The 24901-nt window shown below is 44.1% G+C and overlaps 1 protein-coding gene across 7 annotated transcripts in view; it reads right to left on the reverse strand.

The window, feature by feature from the left end:
* Positions 1-3501: 3501 nt before the first annotated feature.
* Positions 3502-24901, reverse strand: part of RUNX2 (RUNX family transcription factor 2) — a 232353-nt gene continuing 210953 nt past the window's right edge. For 5 of the 7 annotated variants that reach the window (XM_070361254.1, XM_070361249.1, XM_070361251.1 and 2 more), the window contains 2 exons: positions 9561-9626; positions 3502-7821 (listed from right to left, as the gene is read on the reverse strand). In XM_070361254.1, coding sequence (XP_070217355.1) covers positions 7343-7821; positions 9561-9626 — 545 coding nt within the window. In that variant the 3' untranslated portion in view covers positions 3502-7342. The remainder of the gene's footprint in view (positions 7822-9560; positions 9627-24901) is intronic. The other 2 variants (XM_070361252.1, XM_070361253.1) reach the window with 1 other exon arrangement.

A 24901-nucleotide genomic window follows, 5' to 3' on the forward strand; every position in this document is an offset into this window, starting at 1 on the left:
GGCAATCACGAAGTGAGCTACCCTTGTGATGCTAAGACATAAAGTAGGTTTTTCAGAAAACCCCACTGAGTGGTCAGACATCATCGCAACAAGATCATAAGAAAACAAAATTAAAGTAAGTTTTAGTAAACGTTTAGTGGGTTTCTAGAAACTTGATCTTTCTGCTTTCCAACTGGTTGAGCGTGTCTGTCAGGACAGCAGGGCCGGCTGAATCACGGAACGCTTGTGAATAAAAATGCTTTACAAAAATGAATAATAGCCCTTCTTAGTCATCCACATCACTGTGCTCCTCACATCTCAGGGAGGCGGCCAGTGTCCCCGGTCCCTTCTAAATAACCTATTTGAGGAAGAATAATTGCTTATGGGAGGAAGGTGTGCTTTTTTTTTGCAGAATTTGCAGGAGAAAGAACATCTGAGGCAAATAAATGTTGTGTCAAGGGGCATCTGTGTGTGCACTGAGCCTCATCTTTCCCTGAGAGGTTGCTCTGGTACCTCTTCCCATCCCTTCCCCCTTCTCCCTCCCTCTCCCTCTCTTCAGGCGTGCATGTACCCATCATACACACACACCCAACACACACACACACACACACACCCCGCTTAGTGTATTACCCTTTACATCTGCAGTGGATCCTAGGCTAAATTTTGATGAATTATTATTTTTTTAAATTTCATTTTCAAAGCCTCGCAATTGAATGGCTACTGCTATGAAGCCCTGGGGGAGCTACAGAAAAAGGCTGGTAAGGAGCAAGGAAATGCCCTTGTCTTTGCTCAGAGCTCATAATTTAAATAAGGACCTATCCACGTATTGGTTACTACCTGGCCTTCCTTCAGCATCTTCTCCAGGACCGAGGAGAGAGCCCAGGAAGGAAGAGCAGAGGTGGTGGAGAAGGGATGGAAGTGGCCAGGTCACCCAGGGCAAGGGAGAAGCCAGCTGCCCTGCCACCCCACATTCTCTGCACCAACACCCGGACAGCTCAGGTGGTGCAGACCTTCCCATGAAGGATCCTTCCCAGGCCCTTTCAACTGACTTGAGGAGCTAATGCATGAGTCTGCCTGGGGTCTCACAGGGCAGCTGGCCTGCGCTCACTGAGACAGAGGTGGTCAGTTGACTTACCCCAGAAAAACTCAGAGACTACAAAATAGCAATCTTATCACAAACCACCCCACAACCAAAAAAAAAAAACAAAACCCTTGTTTCCTAGGGCACGTCTCTAAACTAGCTTTAAATGATTGCGACAGACACTGAAACTGGATTGTGCCCCCATTACCCTGATCATCTAGGTAGGGTTGTTTGCTTACATCAGACCAGCCGGTACCTCCATTTCTACCCTGGCTCTTGGCTGGGTGACTGCAATTAACCACCCGCTTCCAAAGGGGCTGAAAAATCAGCTCGTGAAGATCTGCGGGCCCCGCCTCCCAGCGAACGAGGAGCGCTTCCTCTACCTCCTTCCTGGCCTTTCCAGACTGTTCTCAAATCCCATAAATATAAACATGTGGCTCTTCAACCGCATCTGCAGATAATAACTTCAGGGGGCTTCCTGTTTACATGGCAATACCCATTTCCCAGCCAAATAAACTCTGCGACAGAGAGCTGAGGTGTTTATGGGGCCGGTCTCGGCTGGGATTGAGTTAACAGGAAACACCCACTCTCTAAGAAATGTCTGATGATTCAATATTTGGGGGGCAGGGGGCACGAAGGGTCAAAAACACTGGAGAAATTGCTTTCTTCTTCCGCCGGTTGTTTCCAGTGAGAAACAGAGAGCCCTGATGAACGCAGCCAAGCCGGCCAGTCCCAGCAAAGCCCCACAGCTGTGCTGATCAAGGGCTACGTGGCCCATGAAGCGGGGAAGAGGGAGGCAGTGCAGAAGGGAGAGCCAGCAGCCGCCTCCCGACACATGCAGACCTCAGGGTGCCATCAGGTGAGGTGGTGAGAGAGGGTGATGGGCCTGCCTCCCTGGGAAGTCCCTAGGTGTCCTGCCTGATTCTCCTGTTTGAATAAGCAATGTCTTCTTACACTGGTTCTGTACAGAAAGCCTAAGAAGTTGGAGGCTTTGGCCCAATGGTTCTCAATCGGGGCAATTTTGAGCCCCACCCCGGCCCTGCCCCGCCCAGGGGACATCTGCAACGTCTGGAGACATTTTTCACCATCAGGAGTGGGTAGCTGCTCGTGGTGTATGGCTGGTAGAAGCCAGGGATGCTGCTAAACATCCTTCATTGCACAGAACAGCTCCCCGCACACACGCCAAAGAATTATCCAGCCTGAAATGTCAATAGCACCAAAGTCTAGCCCATCACCTTTCCATAAACCAAGAAGCTGAGACCCCCGAGGAGGACAGTGATGCACCCTAAACCCTGCTGCCACTGGACAAGGCTGGAATGGCTAAGAGAGCCACCATGCCCACCTCCCGTGCAATGCCTTTTAAAGTCACGCAGATGTTTAACTTACAAGGATAAATAAATATGCATCCTCAAAGAGTCGCAAACAAGTTCCCCTGCCTAAGTTCACCCCAAGTGCTTTTAGGATGTCTCCTAGGCTTAGAAATGAGCGGTTGCTAAGCTCTTTTAGAAAACAGAGCCAAAGAGGTAAGAATGAGCAGATCTGAAAGGCAGCCTCTAATTCGTAGTGTGACGTGGGCCCCTAGCCAGTGGTTGTGCTCATAGGTACGGAGGTTTTCTTGTCCCTCCCTAAAAGTGTGATAAGCCCAGGCATAGACAGCACAGGACAGAAAGAAAGCAACCACGCTAACCCAGGCCCTCGACCTTCTTGCAGAGGAGGGACTTACCAAAAATAAACAGCGGCCCAGAATAAAAGTCTCACAACTAGTAGAATTTTTCTGAAGCTAGAGCTCCCCAGGCCAAGGTCCGTTTTTACTCATCCTCGTCTTTGGTTGACTTTCTTTTTAGGAACCCCAAAGAGATGTGAAGAGGAAAATAGATCGCCCCTCTATGGGTGGTGGCTTCTTGTGCTTACAGTCAAGGGTTCACTGCTGGCCCTATATATGTGCCTGGAGATGAGGATCATGGAACCATCGAGGCTGCTGTCTTTCCACCCTGACTGCTCCCCTGGTTGGAATAAGGGGCTTTACCCAAGAGTGGGGTGAGCACTCCTTCCTTCAGACAACAGTCTGATAAGGAAGTGAGCGCACTCCTAGATTCTTCACCCACCCATCTCTGTGTCAATCGCTCAGTCATGTCCGACTCTGTGACTTTATGGACTACAGCTTGCCAGGCTCCTCTATCCATGGATTCTCCAGGCAAGAATACTGGAGTGGGTAGCCATTCCCTTCTCCAGGGGATCTTCCAGACCCAGGGGTTGAACCTAGGTCCAAAGCAGAATCCAGCGCTTACCAAGATGCTTTTCCTCTCACCAATAATATAGGATCTCTGCTCTCATCCAGCCCTGGCAAGTCCTATGACCAATAAGTGCCCAGGTGTAGACAGGAGCAGGCGTCAGACAAGAGAAGAAGCCGCGGATGAGAAAAAACCCAGTGTACACACATAACAAAACCAAAAAAGCCATTTTATTGAAAATTAAATTCAAACTTCAAATTAATATTACAATCATGAGAAAAATGCCAAATAATTCAATTTACAGTTGCAACATACAATACAAATAGTCCCTTTGAAGTTATGAGTAAACTCATCCACAATCATGACCTGTGGCACAAAGCAGAATTTGTACAATATGTGCACGAAAGCAAGTCTTGGGCAACAGCGATTGAAAAAAAAATAAAAATTGAAAGCTTGTATTTACACAAAATGCTACAAATATTTTTGTTCCACAGAAATCTAAGAATGGTAAAGCATATCCAAAAAAAATGGAATTTTATTCAGAATACCTAAGAAATGACTGTAAGTTATGGTTTTGGCTGATAATATTTCAAAGTACTGCATGAAAAGGCAAACAGTTATTTGTAAACATGAAGTAAACAAACATCTAAAAACTTCTCACATAGAAAATACGTTTCAAAGGCATTATCTTTTTTAAGAACAACAAATTCAAGGTTTGGAAAAAGTCATCTTTTATTTATTTATTATGGTTCCTTCGAATGTCATAGGTATAATTATTGTTTTTGCTAATGCTTTGTGTTTTCACATATTCCCCTAGACTCTGAGTCAGTCGCTTTCCTGGGAATGGAGGGAACTCTGAGCCAGCACACCCATCTCCTCCCCTCTGATTCCACAATGAATGGGGCCTAATGGTGTGCAGTTCTCTGCTCACTTTTAAAAGGTCCTGGTCAGGGTAGGACGGCCTGAAGAGTGAACCACAGCTAATCTGTTGAATCTTTGAGTTCTAAACTGGATGCCATTTCACAAAAAATCTAAAAATCTTTGGAACCTAATCTGGAACTCTGACACAGGTTAAAACAGGTTTTTTAATGTTGTTTTGGTCTTTAAAAAAGTGGCCATATTGGTGACGTTGTAAACCATGTCATTTTAACCTGAAGAAGGTACAGTGCTGGCTAGTTCATGGTTCCATAGTAGCAGTAAGGCTTTGTTTTAATCTTGAAATCACAAATCATGCACGTGACTCAGTGCAAATTAAGGACCTGTTTGTTTTTTTTTTTTAAAGCAAAATTTAATCCCCAGGCTGAAAAAGGGCCAAATTTGATCTAAGAAATGTAAATTGCCCCATTGAAATGGTTAGAGTGAAGAGAGAAGGAAGAACTGCTTGAATTTTCCCAAGAAAAAAAAACTTTTAAAGTGTTTCTGGGTTGCTGCCTGCAGCCATTACTAACATTTCAACACAAAAGCGTCCCTCAAGTCACTTAGTATGTGTACTGTAAACTTAAAAAAGCCCTTTTAACATTAAAAAAGAATGTATAGATATAGTACCTTTTTTATTAAATAGGGTACAGCTGGCACTGGAGAGAACATTTTTATGTCAATTAATTAAGATTGAAATGTGTAACCAGACACTGGCTTTTTTAAGTGCTGCTGAAACAAACACACATATTTTACACTTAAAAATAAATGGATGGTGGTGTGCTTCAAGCCACCACACACAAACAATAAATAGTATCCATTACTACTTCCATCTTTAGGAATAGAAAAGTGGCTTATTTATCTAGGCATACTTGGTATACAACCTTTAGAAGGCAAAGTGTCTTGGTTTGGTTTGGTGTTCCCCTTGATTTTTATTACGGGGAGTCAGGGTGAATTCCCAGGTGAGAAGCACAGGTCCAATGCCCCTTGAGCTGTCCCGAGACGCTTGGGGGGTCTATGAAGTGGGCTGGAGGATGACCAGGGAGCAAGGGGCTTCTGGGGGCTGGAGGCAAATCTCTAACAGGTTCTGCCTAGGGTGGGGGGCTGGAGAGGGGCACAGACTTTGAACGAAAGAGCCCTGACCTGTGGGGGAGGCGGGTGGGGATCTGCCTGGTGGTGTCAGGACGCGGTCCTGGCTTGGATTAAGGACCAGGAGAGCTCAGAGTACATCCGACAGGAGGGCTTCAGCTCAAGTTCACACGCAGTAGTAGACACCAGATTCCACCTAGCCTTGCCTTCCTGACACCCTCCACGGTGAGAAATACAATGAGTATCAGAGGCTATGTATGGGTCCCCACAGCCTGTGTGTTCTCAGATCAGCTGCCTGTTGGAACTTGCCTGCTCCTTCAGATGACCCTGCTCTCAGAAGACAATGACTTAATTCTGCTCCTTTAAATGCAAATTCTGTGGAGAGCTGCCAGTGGGGCCCAGGCTAAGGCAGATTTGGGTTCCCCTGACTTACTGTCTGGGTAAGGCGGGTTGGGTAAGGCTCCCTGGCACAGTTCTGTTCTCCTGTACCTTGCGTATCGTGACTGATCCTTCAGTTACGTGTGTGGCTTTAAGCTGACTGCGTCTTCAGCGTGAAGCCTGGCAATTTTAAGTTTTGCTTTAACTATGAAACCACAGAACGCCATTCTGCAGTTCAAGGATTCACTTGTGCTTGTCTTTTAATATGACGAGAGTCATCACTATTTCAAAGAAATTAGGAAACCACATCACTCCAGCATTTTATGCTGATAAAGGGCAACATAAGTGATAAAGGACTCAGGGTGCTTTTTAAATCTCTAATTATTGCTATTTTTTAAAAAGGCAAAGCTGTTTTAGAGGCAATCAAAGATCTGAAAAGAATGAAACATATCAATTCCTTCATACATTGCAAAAACAAGCTACATCTAAAATATTTGGAGATGGAAGTATTTTTTAAAAATCACATTGTGCCTGGATGAACTGAAATTGCTTAGCAATATTTCAGATATGGCTCTAGCCCACTGAAGAAATTTGTTATTTAATAAAGAGCACTTTTAGAGACCGAAGTCAACATATCAATACACTAAGAAATGTTTCAAGGGTCCAAATGTCATTAAATAATTATAAATATATCTTTAAAGTTATATGACCATTCACGTTAGCAAGTTACCTCAGATTTTACACATATTCATAATTTAAAAAAAAAAAAAGACAAAATAACACACAGCCAAACGCAAACACTATCTCTACCATTATGGCTATAATAAGGTATTGCCATTTTCAGTTTTGCATAACAGGAGAAGGAGTGGGTTGGAGGGGGCAGGTGCTTCGGGATCGGATTTCCTTTTGGTTCAATGGGAAAAGGAAAAAAGAAGTACGAAAAAGTAAAATAAAATAATCTATCCTGATCAGTATTTTTTTGAAGTCACTTTCTTAAAGTAGGAAAAACATAATAATAATAAAAACAACTGACCCAAACAGTTCAAATGAGTACTTGCAGAAAGTATGAAAGCAAAAGTTTGGAACAGTTACTCTGAATGGATGGCAGGGGAGTGGAAGCATTCCTTTCTGCCTCTTTTCCCTTCACAGGCACCTGGACCGGCTTTGTAAGCGGGTCTGCCCAGGCACTGGTCCACGTGTTGCGGCGCCGTGAACCGTGAGGACGTGTGGTTTCAGAACACGGGGAGGAAGCGGCTTTGTTCTTCCTCCCGGACTTGGAGTCCACCTCTCTGAACTGGCATCTGAACAGATGATCGAGGATAAGAGACCAAACGACAACAGCAAACAAAAAATACTTTTTTTTTTTCCCTTTGTTTGTTTACAAAGGTACATGTTTAAATAGAAAATTATCTGAAACCTGGTTAGGACTGTCTCTCTCTTGGGCCTTTTGCTTTACAAGATTTACCCTCTTAGGGTTGCAAGATCGTGACAGAGTGGCTGAATGCAAAAAAAAAAAAGAAGAAGAAGAAAAGAAAATTTTCTAAAAAAACAGGCACTTTGTAGATAGCGAGTTGATATACATATATATGCACTCTCTATATATGTATATGTCGATACACTGGGGATGTGGCTCCCCACCGAGACCGCTGGGGCCACTGCTGAGGAAGTTTCAATAGGGTCTCCAAACAGATTCATCCATTCTGCCACTAGAATTCAAAACGGTGGGGGAACTGCTGTGGCTTCCGTCGGCGTCAACGCCATCGTTCTGGGTGGGCAGGTTTGGGTTTAATAGCGTGCTGCCATTCGAGGTGGTGGTGCACGGCGGTAGCATTCTGGAAGGAGACCGATCTCCCCCGGGCACCATGGGGAACTGATAGGATCCTGACGAGGTGCCATAGTAGAGATATGGCGTGCTGCTGGTCTGGAAGGGTCCGCTCTGGCTTTGGGAGGAGCCGGGGTAGGGTGGTGGCAGGTAGGTGTGGTAGTGGGTGGTGGCGGACATACCGAGGGACATGCCTGAGGTGACTGGCGGGGTGTAAGTAAAGGTGGCTGGATAGTGCATTCGTGGGTTGGAGAAGCGGCTCTCAGTGAGGGATGAAATGCTTGGGAACTGCCTGGGGTCTGAAAAAGGGCCCAGTTCTGAAGCACCTAAAAATTACAACAGAAGATGGGGGGGAAACATCTGTAAATATCAGTTAAAATCATGAAAGAATTTTTTTTTACAAGGAAAAAAAAAAAAAAAAAACTTTAGCTTTTCCCCAATGGAACAGCAAGCCACAAACAGACTTTCAAATGCACCAGTCACTACACAGTCTTTTGGGTTTTTTTTTTTTCATTTTACAGTCTTTTAGCCTCAAGTTCTTCACACACACCCCACCCCCCACCGCCCCAGAGAATCCCAAAGGGCTTTAAAAAACCCATATATGTGCTAGGTTGTACATGTAAACCCCATACTCCATGAGACAGATTTCACTCACCAGACTTTAAGACTGAATCCTCATTGATTTTTTTTCTCTTCCCTTTCTGTTTCTTGTGGCACCTCAGATATTTGGAAGTGACCTTCATACTAAGTCTGACACATTTCTTTTTCTCACCCAATAATAAAGAAATTTCAAAATGATCCATTTTGGTATTGATACTCTTAGTAGGGCCCTTTCATCAGTGAAGGAATATAAAAAAAGATACCCTAACACACGCCTATCACTTGAACTTGTAAAATAATGTAAAATCCTCATCTTGGTAACCAATTTATGTACTTTTTCCTCATCTTAGTAACTGATTTGAAAAAGAAAATCAAACTAGATTTCAATGTTTTCTGGAACTAGCTTATGTATCTGGGGTCATATAGGAGAGTCTGACCCTTAGAAATTCTGCTGAGGGTCATAAGCTAGCAGGATTGAAAGTGGGTGGCACCTAGCAATCACTGCGCTTCAAGCCTTGACGGGAGAAGCAAGACCTGATTAAGGCCACATGCCAACAGCAGCTCTGGGGAAAAGCTCCCTAGAAAAGGAGAAAGAACAGGAGGGCGTCTCACCATCCACCCACCGGGCCCATATACCACATCCTACAGAGTTAGCTGCTGGCCACTTTGAACTGGGAACCTGAAGCAAAGACAGTTTTCCCCTAAAACATGAGGTCCTTTAACTTCTAAAACTAACAAGATGCCTTCGTAATAGGTATTTCTGGCACTCAACTTATGAAACCACAGTTAGAAACCACTTCATGTGGAAATTAGTTTTCGGAAATGCCAAAAACTTATAGTTGTGACCTTTAAAGACTGGGTTATGAATTTCTAACACTGACAGAATTGTGACAAGCTCTTCGATTACACCAGTGCTCTTAAAGATTTTGTTCACACCTGAACTCTTCCAATCCTTTGGCTCTCGTATATTTGCTTTTCCTACCACTTTTATCTATAAGGGAAAACACTCAGTATTCTTTTTAAATTTTTGGCCACACCATGCGTGGCATGTGGGATCTTAGTTCCCCCATCAGGGATCGAACCTCTGTTCCCTGCACTAGAAGGCTAAGTGGGCCACGTTAAGGACTGGACCGCCAGTGAAGTCTCCCTCAGTCATTCCTGAAGGCCTTAGTGAGCAGGTACTTCCTCAGCTTCCTTTTTGTTTAGCCCCCGTTCTGGGATCCTAAAGGAAGCATCTCAATCTTCTTCTTTCAAGGTGCTGATCGAGAGTTGTTCATTTCTCTTAAAATGCACACTGCCTTGTGTTCTTTGTAAAATGCTCAGGTTAAGTGCCTTAGTGGGCACTAATAACTAGAAGTGTCTACTTCAAAGCAATATGTCGTTAATAAAAGTGTTTCTCACTCATCGGGCAGTCTCAGTCAGACAACCCCACCCAGCCCAACCCAGCAATTGTGAAAAGTCTCACCTGCCTGGCTCTTCTTACTGAGAGTGGAAGGCCAGAGGCAGAAGTCAGAGGTGGCAGTGTCATCATCTGTAAAATGAGGGGATGAGCTCTAAGTTCCCTTCTGGTTCTACCATTCTATCACCGTGAATCCCAAGACAGCAGGAGAAGCTACTGCCTTGGGGGAGGGGGAGGGGAGGCTGGGAAGTTCCCACCCTCACAGTAAACCTTCCCGGAATCCACAGGCCCCATAAGCAGAGGGGGAAAAGCTGGTGAGCAGCTAGCTTCTAATACCGGAAGCAAACACTTTCAAGATGACAAACCAAAACTCGCACAGTCTGGGCAGTTGCTCTCTGCTTTTGATAAATTCTTCCATCCTCTGCTGGCCTCTCCCTAACCCCTCCCAAGTACAAAATGCTGACAAGTTCAAGTGTGAAAAGGTGCAAGGAGGGACGCGGGCAGAACTGCCCACGGTGGTGCAGATGAGATCTGCCATCTCCCTGCCCCGGGCTTCTGTAGCGCCTGACACGATACAGGCCCGGCATGGAGACCACAGATGTTCTCGGCCAGCCCATTTTCATCATGGGGCATCTAGGTGAACTTGAGTCGGCAGAGTTAATAGGTGTAGGCAGGCCACTTCTGTATGCATTAAGTTCAACACTCAGCTCGTGTGAGAGAAACCAGAATAACGTGAGCAATTTCAAAAGGAAAGAAGTCACACTTAAAACAGCAGCATTTGCTCCACAGAAGCACAGAGCTCACACAAATAGGCTCATCGATGTAAAAAATGCTTCTCGTGAGTATTTATACTTAAAATATCCTGTCCTTATAATTAAAATTCCATGTGGTTTCCCTTATTTTAATGCAGAAGCCCTATGAAGCCCTATTAAAACCCTTTATGTGGGACCCTGCCAGTAAATTCCAATGTGGCTTTGAATTTATCTCTCCGCCCCCTACCCCCAACTTCTTGATTTTACCTGATATGTTTGGCTGATGTTTTTATTATCCATCACATGCCGGGATCACTGTACCTTTTGGGTTTAGAGATGCCGGCTAACGCAAATTGACATTCATTTTTCAATTAATGAGCTCTGGTTGTGGTTTATAGAACACCATGCGACAAGTTTCCGCTAGGTTTATAGAATTTTCACCAGTGGCTTCCAGTCACTTAAGACTGTCAGGTCTTGAGGATTTAACTCCTTCTGAGCAGAGAGAGCTGACGTGGACTTTAAAGGGATTATATGGCCATTTTTATAACTTAAAAAAAGATGATTCTCTAGAACTTGCTTAGTGTGTTCCTACAGAACACACTGTAGGAAGAAATTTTAACAACTTGTCACAGTTTCACGTGAGATCTCTTATATAATAATCAGTGGTGGGGAGATTGAAAGAATCCTCAACTTAAAAAGAACTTAAACTCCTTCCTAATTTTCAATTATTTTCTATAATAATTATTACAGAAACAAATGCTATAACTACATTTCTTTCTATACTTCTAATCTTTTTTCTGTACAAGAACTCAGTTTTTCTTTTAGAACATCTTCTCAGGTTGTTCTGATCTTTGTGTCCTAAACTATTCATACCCACATCACCAACCACAATACATACAACTACAAACCATCTACAGACCTAGATATTATATCAACTAAAGAAAATGTCATATCTACTTATTGCAAGGATAAGGACAAATGCCTGGAGAGTTCTAGAAGCACTCTTACCCCAATCTAATTTTAGAAACATAAAGCCAAAGCTCAGTAACTGCCCCAGTGATCTGCCTTGTAGCCTGAGAGCTCCCCAGAGCCGGTTTAAAACACCAGATCCCAACCTACAGATTAAATAAAGCCAGTACTGCCAGGAGTTACTTGAAGCCCAAGATAAACACGGTACATCTTCCCAAAAGGCTGGCTTTACTCAGTCTGGAGACAAGCGGATGCTGTACAGTAAACATGAATATGATATGGACTAGCACGCAACATTTGGGTGAGTTTTCAGGCAAACGAAAAAATTATTTCAACAAAAATTTCCATTTGTAAAGCTTTAGATGAATTTTTAGACAAATGAAAACTTAGATGAATTTTTAGACAAATGAAAACTGATTTCAACAAAATTTTGCACTTGGGAGGCTTTAGACTATGCCCCCAGGTTCCCTAAGGTACCCATTTATCCTCCTGTGCTGGTTTGGGGTATTCTGGTGACAAAAATCCAAACCCCTCTTTTACTGTCTAGATAATCCTAATCTAACCCACTGACAAATAGGGAAGCTAAACAGAGAAGGGGAACCATTTACTCTACAAAATCACCCAGCACAAGAGAGGCAGAACCACAGTTAGACAAGACCTCTCAGACTTCTAACCTCTTTTTAATCTTAGTCACCCTTAAGAATTAGGTTGACACAATTGCAGATATATTATATATAATCTGCCTTAAAAGTTCTATATGCTGAAATAAATTTGCTTAAAAATATTTAAGCAGGTTCTTCTGGTGCCCACGTGTTGCCCCCAAAGAGAGTTACTGTTCTTGGGAAACTATTTAAAAACTCTTTCAGCACTTGCTGACCTAATTTGCTAAGCAGTGAGCAATTAATTTAGTTATTCATGGCGTAACCTGAGTGAGACCAAGGTCAAGGGCTTGATTCCCTTAGGACCTGCTGATTCCCTACAGATGCATTTCATTCCAGAATGACCCTCTGCACCCCCTGCCAAAGTCAGAGACCTGCAGATTTCTGTCCTTATCAGAAAGAGAGCTGCAGGAAACTTGCTCATTGAAATAGCAGCAGCGGCGGCGGCGGCAGCAGAAGTTTTTCACAATCTAATATACCTGGGGAAGAATATATTGATAAAATGCCCATAAAGCTCCAATAAAAATAAAATCGAAGTTAAAAGTAAAAAGTCCTTGGGAATTCCCTGGTGGTGCAGTGGTTAAGAATCCACTGGTCAGGGAACTAAGATCCCTCATGCTGTGGGGCAACTAATCTCTCATGCTAGACCAGAGAAAGCCCACGCACCCCAACGAAGACCCAGCACAGCCAAAAGGAAAGAAAAGGAAGCACTGATTATTCTTCAGTGAATGCAAAGTCTAATCATTGTGAAAACCATTTTTTAAAAAGTAAAAATTTCTTGCCCCCCCACCTCAAAGTCTATGGAGAAAAAGGAAATAGCCTGCTTTTAACCAACCAGGTCTCTTGGGTCTTCTGAGCAAGTGGAAAGTGCGGTGGGGAAGGAGTGAAACCAAGATAAGGGAGAATAAAAGAGAAACTCTGATCTCTGGTTCCTGTGGCCTGCAAACCTCCACTCAGCGCCTTCCACATGCTGCTGTCTAATGCTGGTTATCTTGACTTGTGCTGGACTCCTAACTAGAGGAAGCTACAGCAGCAGTGATCTAATACTCATTCATCTTCCCCTTTTGGGTTTAATAACAACCATGCTTGATGTTTCTTTCCCTAGTACCTTCACATACATTTTCTCATTCAATAGACACTCAAACCATTATGGCTTGGTTGGTTGAAGATGGGCCAAGATAGTGCTAAAAAGACTGGAGATAAGAGCTTGAAAAGAATATTGGACTGGGGTACTTGCCATTCAGGGCTATCAGCTAGGAAACATCACACCCAGGGACCATCTCCACTAGGGAGTGGAATTTACACATCCCAACTGTGGAGGGCAGGTCGGGACACAGAAAAGGACCAGGGACCTTGAGTCCAGGTGGAACACAGGTTGGCAAATGCAGACTTCTCTGTCCTTTTTTAATGCAAGGGCAAAAATATACAGTATGAAAAGCCATCAGACTTCTCAGCAATAAGGTATTAACTTCAAAGCTTCATGAAAACATTTTAAATGGTAGGAGTTATCACTTCACCAAATCTCAAATAAGATCCAGGTACTTTTTATTAAGGGCTTCCCTGATGGCTTAGTGGTAAAGAATCCACCTGCCAATGAAGGAGACACGTGGGTTTAATCCCTGGGTTGGGAAGATTCCCTGGAGAAGGAAATGGCAACCCACTCCAGTATTCTTACCTGGGAAATCCCAGGGACTGAGGAGCCTGGTAGGCTACAGTTCATGGGGTCACAAAGAGTTGGACATGATTTAGCAACTAAACAATAACACTTTTCATTAACCCCCTTGCAGCATCCTCTCTATTGGAATAAGAAGCAGCGCCTCTCTCCTCTAAACAGCTTCTTCCCCTTCTACATTTTGGCTGCCGCCTTCCCAACTGCTCTATTATATAATTTCCTATTTCACTCCTGTTCTAATAGCATTTATTTTCCATATCACTCTTTTGGGCCCTCAGCCACTGCTTTACTGAATTATTAGCTGTTTCTTAGCCTGTGCTCTCCAACTACAAAGTAAACTTTGGATGGTAAGGATTATGATTTATTTTCCTCTCATATCCCTCAGAACAGTCTATAGGGTAAGAGCTTAAATTTTTTTAATGTAAGCATATGAATGGATGAATAAATCAATGAACAAGGCAAATGGGCTAGGGATTCAAGAACTCTGCACAACAGCTGGTATATTTTTTGATGCATTAAGAAAATAGATATTATAATAAGCATTCAGCAATGGTGGCATCAGACCTAAATGTAACTCAAATACAATTCCTAACTTATGAAATCTCATAAAACTCTCTTTAAAGGGTGTTCAAAGCTCTCACCAAACATCACTACATCACTTGACTTCACGTTTCAGACAGAGGCTGACCAATGGTAGTTGCCACTAGTGAACAGATGCCACCGTGCTGTGTCCAGTATCCTGAGAGCCCATATCTATGTTAAGTCTGCACTGGGGAGTCAGGCGGAGAAGACAGAAAGGAGAAAGAGGGCCAGGCTACAAATGCACAGTGGATGGGCACATTCCTGTCCCCAGGACCCCAGGGTAACTGCTGCCACTAAGGTTGTGTCATTTATTTGGAGTAGGTAGTAGTAAAGCTCACATCCTGTTTGAATTTCTGGACAGTAGATAGAGCCAGTATGTCAGCGTCACCCAGAACTGAGGATGGCCTTTATAGATGAAGAAGTGGCAGCCTGGAGACAGGTGGATCTTCATGACCCTGAGATGCAAAAGCAGTTCTGTCTCAGGCCCGCGTGAACATCTCCCCCTTGGCTGCCCTGACAGTGCATGCCAGCAGGAAAACGCAGAGCCTCAGCCTTGAGTTTCCTTAGATCTGAGTTCTCTGAAAACACACACAGAACGGGCAAATCTTCCACCCTTTCAGGCCATGCTGATGCAAGGCCTTGAAAAACCAGAGGGTATCACCCTGACCCAGCACAGGTCACGGCTACCCTTTACCAGGTGTGACCGAACAGCTCTGCAAAAAAAGATAATGGGAAAACTACTGGCATCGTCAGAGCTTCCTGTTCTACCCTTCCAAGGTCACCTCTCTCGCTGCTCAGGATGAACCTTCCCGTTTGTGGTAGGCCATTCACTCAGGACCCTCACCTCACTGCGGCTCTGTGCATGCTCAAACTTACAGCTACCTCCCTGCTGTCTGCCAGACCCGGGTACGGTAAGCAGGGCCTTCAAAACTCACCACCACACAAGGACTTTCAGGTATACAAATCCTTATCATCTTTTCTTTACCCTATACATCCAGGATATGTACATATGTAAATTTTACCAGTCTGTGGTAAAAGTATTGTCACTGGTTTTAGAGAAATATTTTCATTTTCCAACTAAGGTATTTTAAAGAAGTACTTAGAATATTTAGTGTTAGAGTATTAGAAGTACTTAGTATTTAGAGAAGTATTTTCATTTTCCAACTAATGGGAGAGCAAATGAAGAAGAATCATGTATCCTCCTTTGAGATCCTCCCTATTTCCACAGTATGGTGCTGGGAAAAGTTGGGTACTTCCGAAAAATCTGCTAAATGAATGAACTACTAGCATAGTCCCAAGCAGATAACATGACAGAAGCAGAAAGGCTGTATAAACATTATCTAAAAATCAATTTTCATCTCTACCCAGAAGATTACTTTGCATTTTCCACACTGAGGCTTTAAGAGATTTTACATCAACTTTCTTTCTTTCCCTGAATTTATTCCTTCACACTAAAATGATCAAGTATTGATCACTCAATTAATTTTACTTTTAATTTCATTAAATCAGTCAGAAAACTATACCCCACGTGGAAGAAATGTGATGGGTCAGGCTGATGGGAAAGAAAGCAGAAAAATGAGAATCTGAAATCGATTTTTTGAAGATAATAAAAGGTCAGACCAGCAAGCTCCATAGTTGTGCAAAAGAGAGGAAAGTGCCTCGACTATCCAGTATAAATATTTATTTTCCGTGTTGTAATGAATTGTACTTTTCCACTGCACGCTCACAAATTCTGAGACCAGCTGATCCCAAGGCTAAGAAAGTATGCTACGTTGAAGGAAAGAGAGAACAGGGGGGAGAAAAAAAAAGTACAACCTGGCAATTTTCAAAAACTTCAACCATCCCTTTAACCCACCCAAATTTTGAGGATATTGTTGGAATAATACATTTCCTCTTGGTGAGGGGGAGGAGGGAGGTGGTTAGATGTGCAGTGTGTGTGTGATCCTGCGTGCACAGGGCGGGAGGCTAAGAGGAGGAAGAAACCAAAGGATGGGGTGGTGGGGGGAGAGAAACGGAGTTAAAAAAAAAAGAACACGAGAGGGCTCTTCTCGCTAGGCCTTGATGAAGAACTTTTTAAAGGCTAGGAAGGGTGGATAGTCTTTGAAACCAGATCCGCAGCAGGAAGGAGGCCAGCACCCAGGACACCGTGTCTTTCAGAAGGGGCCACCCACGGTGCCGCGGCGGTCATATGATTGCTCTGTCACATCCTGAAGCCATTTCCAGCCCATGCACACGTCTGTGCTCCCATTTAGAGAGGATGGGATATATTGGGAACACACATATGGAAACACTTTCAGAGAATCAGTTTCCATGAAATTCATAATGAGCCAAGTGGCTTCAGATGTGGTTGCGTTCCTCCGATTAGCCAGAAAAAAAAGAAGAGGAAAAAAGGAGGAAAAAAGGGACAAATCCACCCTTTCAGACCTTATTTCAGTTTCAGAGAAATTAAAAACCGCTAATGACTTATGGCTACCAAAACATAGAGCCACAATTAAGAGAGGAGGGACTAGGAAAAAGAGGGACGGAGGTTGGAAAGCAATAGCCTTTCCCTCCTAAAAATAACAGCTTTGGTATCAGTAATCTTATCTTCGATCAGGGGGCGGCTTTCCTGTGACGGTATCTGCCTAGGGTGATATAATTAATTTTCTGACATCCTGGCAACATGGAGTGTGCATGCGCACGTGTTGGGTGGGGGACATGTGGACAGAAGCAGAGGCTAGGAAGACCCGCTCTTATTTGATAACATATGTGGCCAATTAAGATTATTTTAAAAATTGCAACTAAATGATAAATTGTTCCTAAGTTAATCTTTCCAAAAAGCCTGAATTTAGAAGGGACAGGATGGTATTTTCCCGTGGCCTGTGCTAGTGGTAACTCAGGACTATATTAAATGCAAAAAGTTTATGAACTAGCTGAGATGTTATATATTAGACACCCAAGCCTAGCTGATAGGAGGGCATGAAATAAAGAAGGGAATACATGGGGGAGTTTTTTTCTTTCTTTTTTTAAAGGACATATTACTGATATTAGTAAATTAAGATGTTATTTTTATATTAAAACCAAAGTAGGTATATCATGGAGGAAAATTCACATGACATGAAAATGCTCTCCAGGCAGGAGCCGGGTGGTTTGGGTTATGTCAGCAGATGGGGGAACAGAGTGTGCAGGAGGAGCTCCAGAGTTCCCTCTGCCCCTTGAGGTGCTTCAATGGGAGAATCTTTCAAGCACGGTATGTTGTTTAGGAATGCCGTGAGGATGGGCTGGGGACCAGCATGGACTGGTGCTTAATAGCCCAGTCTTTGCTCCAACCATAGGGATCTTCCAGGTGTTTCTGTAGTCCCAGCATCTTGTGGTGTCACAGATTTTACTAATGGGGAAGAGATTTGAGGATCCCACCTGCAGAGCATCCATGAAAGACGTCTATTCACATTAGAGCATTAAATCCTCAACCCAGCCCTGGAAGGGAGATGGTGTCACTGACCCCACGTTATGAATGACAGACTGAAGCTCAATGATTTCTTCAAGGTTACAGACCAGTAAATGGTGGCCCAGAACCTGGCCCCAGACCTGGGGGGCTCCGCTGCCACAGTCCCTTCCACTGTTCAGAAATTCAGTGTCATTTTTAAAAAATTTTTTTATTTTGTGTTGGACCAGAGTCAATTAACAATGCTGTGATAGTTTCCACTGGACAGCAAAGGGACTTGGCCATACATATACATGTATCCATTCTCCCCCAAATTCCCCTCCCATCTAGGCTGACACATAACATTGAGCAGACTTCCCTGTGCTACACAGTAGGACCTTGTTGGTTATTCGTTTTAAATATAGCAGTATGCAGAGATTCAGTGTCATTTTTATGAGAGTTCTAACATATTGGCGGCCATGCCTACCTGTAGGGCAATGATGAAAAGAGTTCTGATCAAATACCAGTACTGGTTCCTCATCCCTATCTTGAGGGTTTCACTCAGACTCTGAATTCCCACATGGTCTTTACCACTGATGTTCTGAGTGATTGTAAGCAAGTCACACTTTCTATTCCTCAGGTTCTCTCCCTGGATAAGACTCTTGTAAGTGAGAACTGGCAAAAGTACACAGCAAATGGTAAGCATCTCCATCTCATGAGGGTATCCCTTCATACGGTATTATTTGAATTAGAAGAGCTAGAGAAGAAGGAATACGTAAAAACTGGGGTCCAAGCTAGGAAAAACGTGAGTTGAGAATCAGAATCCTGGAAGCTCCCGATTAAACTCCACACACCCAGCGCCAGACCCAACCAAACTCCTCTATAAAAATAAACATGCCTCTTGCAGTGGGAAAAGGAGGCTAGGAGAGCAAATAATCACCATAGCGACCACATTCCACCATCCCCTAAATGCACAGACTGTGTTTTCAGATCCGGCTCGATTCTCCCCTTCTGAAAGTTAGAATAGATCTGCCCGTCTAAATCCGGCCTCAGCACAGCCTGACTCTCCCTGTGACTGACTCGAGTGCTGATCCAGGAAGTCTCCAGGCAGCAGCCACCTCGGAGGGAGCATCCTTTAAAATGTTGACAAGCTTGGGGCACAGTTTTTCTTCAAATAAAATTCCGTTCAAAAGGCTAAGCGCCCTGGTGCGGTCCAACAGCCCCGAAGCCATCTTGAACCCTAATACCTGTGACTCAAACCACCCGATGCCCCAAGACCTGGAACGCGAACCAGAAGACCAAAATGCCCTGGTTCAGTTTCTAAGTCAGCTCCACCGGCTCTCCCAGGCCTCACACGACCCACGTTAACCTGAGATCAAAACCACAGGCTTTGGCCTCAAGCCTGGCTGGTCCTGCCGGGACCCAGCCTTACCCGTGCCCCGGCTCCCGCTCCACTCACATGCATCCGCTGGCCTGCCCCTCTGCCCAGGCCCTGGGATGGGTCTGTGTCCACGGAGACCCTGTAAGAGGCTTCCTGGTTGTGACCAGAAGGTTGCCCTAGGATCAGGAGCCACTCGTGTGTGTGCTGTATCTGCTGCCCAGATGGCTCATCTGGGCTCCTGAAGCCTTGCCTCCTCCGACTTTCTGGCTCCTCAGGCTTTCCTTGTTGGTGACTGCCTACGAGTTCTGTGACTTCATGTCACGCTTTTTCCGCCGGTTTGTGTACATGTCTAGATCTCTCCATTAGGCACACAGCAAACACTTGCCGGAGTAACAATCCTGTCCCAACTTGCCTTTCCAGGCTCGTCTCACTGTCCTTCGGGAACTCTACTATCCAGTCAAACTGGACCCCTGTCTGGGTTCTGTCCTGTCCACCCTCTTCTATCTTCCCTCAATCACAGATGAGGTGATCAGCCCTCAGTGTACCCACGCTCACTCTATCTCAATTCCTTGAGATTCTAAGCAGCCTGCAAAATCTACCTCACAACCCCCCCGGCGTCCAAGAGTCATCTGCTCGTGTCCTTGCTTTAGCCCAGAGTGACCCCTCCCTCCTCGGCACACCGCCCACCCCACCCCCCGCCCTGTTCTTCATCTGTCTCTTCCAGGCAGGCATGCACGTGCAGAGGGCCTACAGTCACCTCACCACTCTGCTGCTGCTGCTGCTGCTGCTGCTGCTGCTGCTGCTGCTAAGTCCCTTCAGTTGTGTCCGACTCTGTGGGACCCCATAGATGGCAGCCCACCAGGCTCTCCCGTCCCTGGGATTCTCCAGGCAAGAACACTGGAGTGGGTTGCCATTTCCTTCTCCAGTGCATGAAAGTGAAAAGTGAAAGTGAAGTCGCTCAGTCGTGTCCGACTCTTCGCAACCCCATGGACTGCAGCCTTCCAGGCTCTTCCGTCCATGGGATTTTCCAGGCAAGAGTACTGGAGTGGGGTACCATTGCCTTCTCCGCCTCACCACTCTACCAGCCTGTAAATTCCTTGAGAATGACAACTCCGTCCTGCCTATCTGCAAGTATCTGTAAAGGCACTGTAGCTCCTCTCAGAGTGACATTCGGAAAGTTTTTAAATGCGTTGTGTATAAGGAAAAAGAGATGGTGATGCTGGGTTTGTCCCAAGTCCTCATCTCTAACTGTAGTTTGCCTGTGCCTTCTGATTTCTGCCTGTCCGTCTTCAGCCACCTGCTTTTCCTGACCTACTACACCTATGGTTTACCTGCACCTAAAGGGTTCAGGTCAGTTCTAGATTCACAACTCTGCTTTGCCCACCACTTTTGGGGTGCATCTCTCGTTCTAACCTGTCCCCTGGATTTGCTCCCTTATCCTAAGAGCTATTCTTTTTCAGCCCCAAGCCAACTCTCCTGTCTCAAAAGTAATAACTGTATTTAAAAAGCACACCTCAAATGTATACAATGCTTTTCAGGTTGTCACTGTTTTTACATACATCTGGTTTAAGCCCAACTGACAGGTACCAATGGATAAGGAAACTTAGCCAAGGGAAAAAATCAGTGACTCGTGGACGCAACCAATTAGTGGCAGAGCCAGAGTGAAATTGTCAAGTTTCCTAATTTGTGTCCCTTTTCTCCAGTAGACTTATCTCATTAGCATCTACCACTTTTTATCCTAAGAGAAGTCCTGACAGGCGGAAAGATGGTGTTTCTTTAACAACAGGGATCACTTGGGTTGAAATTTTTTTAAAAAGTGATGACCAACATGCCTTCCCACATTGGAGGAAACAATATCAGGAACCAAAGTACTACCTTTTATTTAACTGAAAATCTGACTCACTTTGAAAAGAACTTTGTTGCTAGGATTTAGCCTAAAACCATGTACAAGAGTCTTCCTGCTGTCTTGATACAATGGTCCTTATGTAACTTCCTACTCCACACATAGTGTTGCCGTAACTGGTTCCCCCGACAGTCTGAGCTTTCCCACTCAAGCCCTGCACACGGAATTAACTCAAAACTTCTGCAAGAGAAATGTCCCTTTCAGAGTTTGATTTGGCATCCATTTCAAAGAGCCGTTTGTATATTTTAGAATATGGAGAATTTTCCTTTGATTGAAAACTCTCTTTTCACAATAGACAAGAGATGATTTCTCTTCTGAGTGATTTAAACAAAAACAAACACATCTTAGTTACATAGAACCTTGTTCTCAAAGTGGGTTTTTTGACACAAATCAAAACTTACAGATTGTCAAGCATTTGGCAAAAGCCTTCAAACAGCCAAAGCCAAATAGTGAAATTTTCCTTGTTGTAGGAGATAAACAAATACTAGAGCAGATCGAAAAAAAAAAGAAAAAGAAAAAAAAAAAGGACTTCCTTTCACTTTCTACTCTGCTCGATAACATTACCCTCTCAACACACACACCCACCCCTGCAGAGGGGTTTCATCCTCAATGTTTAGTCCTGGTGCTATAGTAATAAACTCGCCACAAATGGATAATGTCAACATCTGTTTGTGGCTGCTCCCAGACTCCTTGTATTTCTTTAGGACATGAAGCCCGCTGTCTCCCAAGTGTAAACAGACACACCTAATTATGTATTAAGGTGTCTGAGAGGAGCTACTTGTTTTGATGACCAAAAAAAAAAAAAAAAAAGAGAGAGAGAGAGGGCCTGGTCAGCTCAGTATCCTTGAGAGAAACACACAAAAACACAACAAATAGTCCAACGGTAGCTCCTCCAACAGCAGAATTTCTCTGCCTGCCCCAAACCTGAGCCCTGTTTTCCCCAGCCTGGGAATACTGTCCACCGAGTCCCCGCTAGATGTGGTCCAAGACAACTGATAACTGGTCGAGAGAGACGGTGCTGTCACAGATGTCGGGCTAAGTCTACTGAGTCTCTTCATAAGGATTTAATTTGAGGGTGAAAAGATGAAGGGGGCAAAGGAGATAATTCATGGATATCTTTTTCAGATCAAAATGGCCAGGTACAGCAACAACATCAAACAAGGGTCAGTGGCCTACTAGAAATGTAGCAGGAGGGACCTCCCAGCTGGGCTTGTGGTTAAGAATCCACCTTCCAGTGAAGGGGGTGCAGGTTTGATCCCTGCTTGGTGAATTAAGATCCCACATGCCGAGGGGTAAACCGAGCTCCACAACTGGATAGCCCACACACTGCAACGAAGATCCAGTACAGCCACAAAAAAAAAAAAACAAACATCGAAGGAGAACAGGATTCTAGAGCCCTGGAGCAGTCGGGCTGAGGTTCTGGAGACAGCACTGCACCTAATGGGCGGGGTGGTGGTGTGGAGCCCCTTCTCCTCCCCGGCCCCACATTCATCGCAAAATGACCACAGTTGACTCAACTGTCTCTGTTGTTCCCCAGCTCTAAAATTTTGATTCAGCTACACATTACAAAACCTTGAGAATTCCAAAAGTACCTTAAAAAATTCTATTAGAAATACTGTTCTAAAGAAAGGTGGAAAAGAGTATTACGGTTCTTTTAATGAGGTATGTCTACTGTGTGAAAAATACCTGGTTCCCCTCTAGATACAATGTGCTGATTAGAAAATGTAGTAAAAAAAAAAAAAAAAGTATAATTGTTGACAATAGTTTGCAAGAAAGCCAAAAGAAAATGTGAACACTATTAGCTTTTAAGAGTTTTTCACCATTAAATTTAGCAGGAAAGGGGTTTAAAATTCACTTTAGGGTCGTGGCTCAGACGGTAAAGTGTCTGTCTACAATCCGGGAGACCCGGGTTCAATCCCTGGGTTGGGAAGATCCCCTGGAGAAGGAAATGGCAATCCACTCCAGTACTCTTGCCTGGAAAATCCCATGAACAGAGGAGCCTGGAAGGCCACAGTCCATGGGGTCGCAAAGAGTCGGACACGACTGAGCAACTTCACTTTAAGGTCATACGTTCAATGAGAGATATGATGTAAGCTATTTCTTTTTCTTCTTTGCTCTAGACTCTCAGAGAATTGTTTTGACCTGACCTATCTGAAATTAAAATAACAATATTTATATCCATCTTTCCAGCTCTTGCAGGGTAGGATATATTGCATGATTTAAGTAGCTTAAGTTTCTTTGCCCACATATAAAAATATATACTTTTCAGGTTTTAAAATTTCATTAATATATGCATTTTTAAATCTCTACAATAAAAGGTAGATTTACAAAAATCAGAAGGTAGATTATTTTCACTGTTGCTTCTGGTAGGAATCTGGTAAATTTTACCTTATTTTGGGTTATCTGATCTGTTTCCAGCATGGATATTGCCTACTTAGTAAGGAAGACTGGTGTTATGTTCCCTGAGAATACACTGGATGTGATTAAAAAAAAAAAAAAAATCCCTGAGGACACTCAACAGGCTTTTGTAGCAAAATCTGGCTTTGACATAGAGACTCCTATGACCATGCACGGTGGGGAAAGCACACTTGGAGCCCAGAAACTCGGGGTTGAGGCTTCATCTCCCCCTTTTTCCCCGTGTGACCTAGAGATCAAGTCTCTGAATGCCCCTGAGCCCCTAGTTGCTGCAAAACAGGGACTACAACAACATCTGTACCCTGGTGAGCTGCTGTGAGGTTACATGAGGATGTCTGTGAAAGTCTTTTCTATAGATTTAAAACGCTGTCTAAATATTATCACTATTAATCCTGAGGGTTTTGTACCCTTATTTTTACTGTCACCTTTGGATATAGTTGCTATAACCCTTCCCGTTTGCCTCTGCACCTAATTTGTTGTAACACGGTGTTCTTTAACTGTAGGCTTTATTTATTTATTTTCAATATTTACTTATGTGGCTGTGCCAGGTCTCAGTTGCGGCACGAGGGATCTCCGATCTTCCTTGCAGCATGCAGGATTTTAGAGTTGCACCGTGTCAACTCTTAGTTGCGGTGTTTGACAAGGGACTGAACCCAGGCCCCCTGCATTGGGGACACAGAGTCTTAGCCACTGGACCACCAGGGAGGTCCTTATCCACAGGCTTTCCTTTCTGCCACTGGAAAAGCCACGGTTATTGATGACGTGAGCATCCTGGGTCTTTTCAGTTTTCTCTTGTTCCTCCAGTTGCTGAACGAGAGCGGCAGAAGATTTCAAGCTTCCCCATCACGAGGACGATTCCTTCTTCCTGGTGGTGTCTTCAGTTTTTCTTCATCATTCAGGGCGCCTGCATCTCCTGGTTTCAGGGTCTCCGTGTCTCCTGGTCAACCCAGCCTTCAGGCCACCATCCCCTGAGCCAGACGAGCTGGTAGAGTCTCTTCGTCCTCAGACTGCACTGGGCCACAGTACTCGTCATACCCAGAGTGATGCCGCTGAAATCTACAGTCCCAACCTGTAGGGTTATTTGTACAGATCTCTTTGTTCTTCCCGATTCCCTCAGTGCTAACCTGCCTGTTTGTTCTTTTTGTTAGAGCATACTTGCCATATTTTTCAGTATCCGAAGTTTTACCTCCGTGTGAATGGCTGCAATTTGCCATCTGCATAACCTTACTTGGTCCTTGCTTTTTCGACTTTCACAAACTTTCAGATTTTTTTCCCACCTTCTAACTAGAAGTTCTGTTATTTGCAATTTGAAATGTTATCTCTATTAAAATGTTAGAAGGAAGACCCTTGGATGGGGTTTGCTTTGGTAAAATTGTTTTATTTTTTTTTCCTCTTGTAGGCACCGAAGGACATGGCACATAGCAGGGCAATGCCAGGTGGCCACCTGCAGGGACCCAGGGCAGAAGCTATGGCTTCAAGCTGACATTTTACATACTAGTTGAGAGGATCTGAGTTGGGGCTGAAATACAACCAGATCAATCACCAACTTTCTAGTGCCAATCAATGTCCCTAAATAGAGGTCTAGTTATATATCTCCTTACCCACTTTTGTAGTGATTCATTTACATTAATTTATCAGTTTATTTATTTTTGGCTGTGCTGTATCTTCATT

Source organism: Bos mutus, chromosome 23, assembly GCF_027580195.1.
Source record: "Bos mutus isolate GX-2022 chromosome 23, NWIPB_WYAK_1.1, whole genome shotgun sequence".
NCBI lineage: Eukaryota > Metazoa > Chordata > Mammalia > Artiodactyla > Bovidae > Bos > Bos mutus.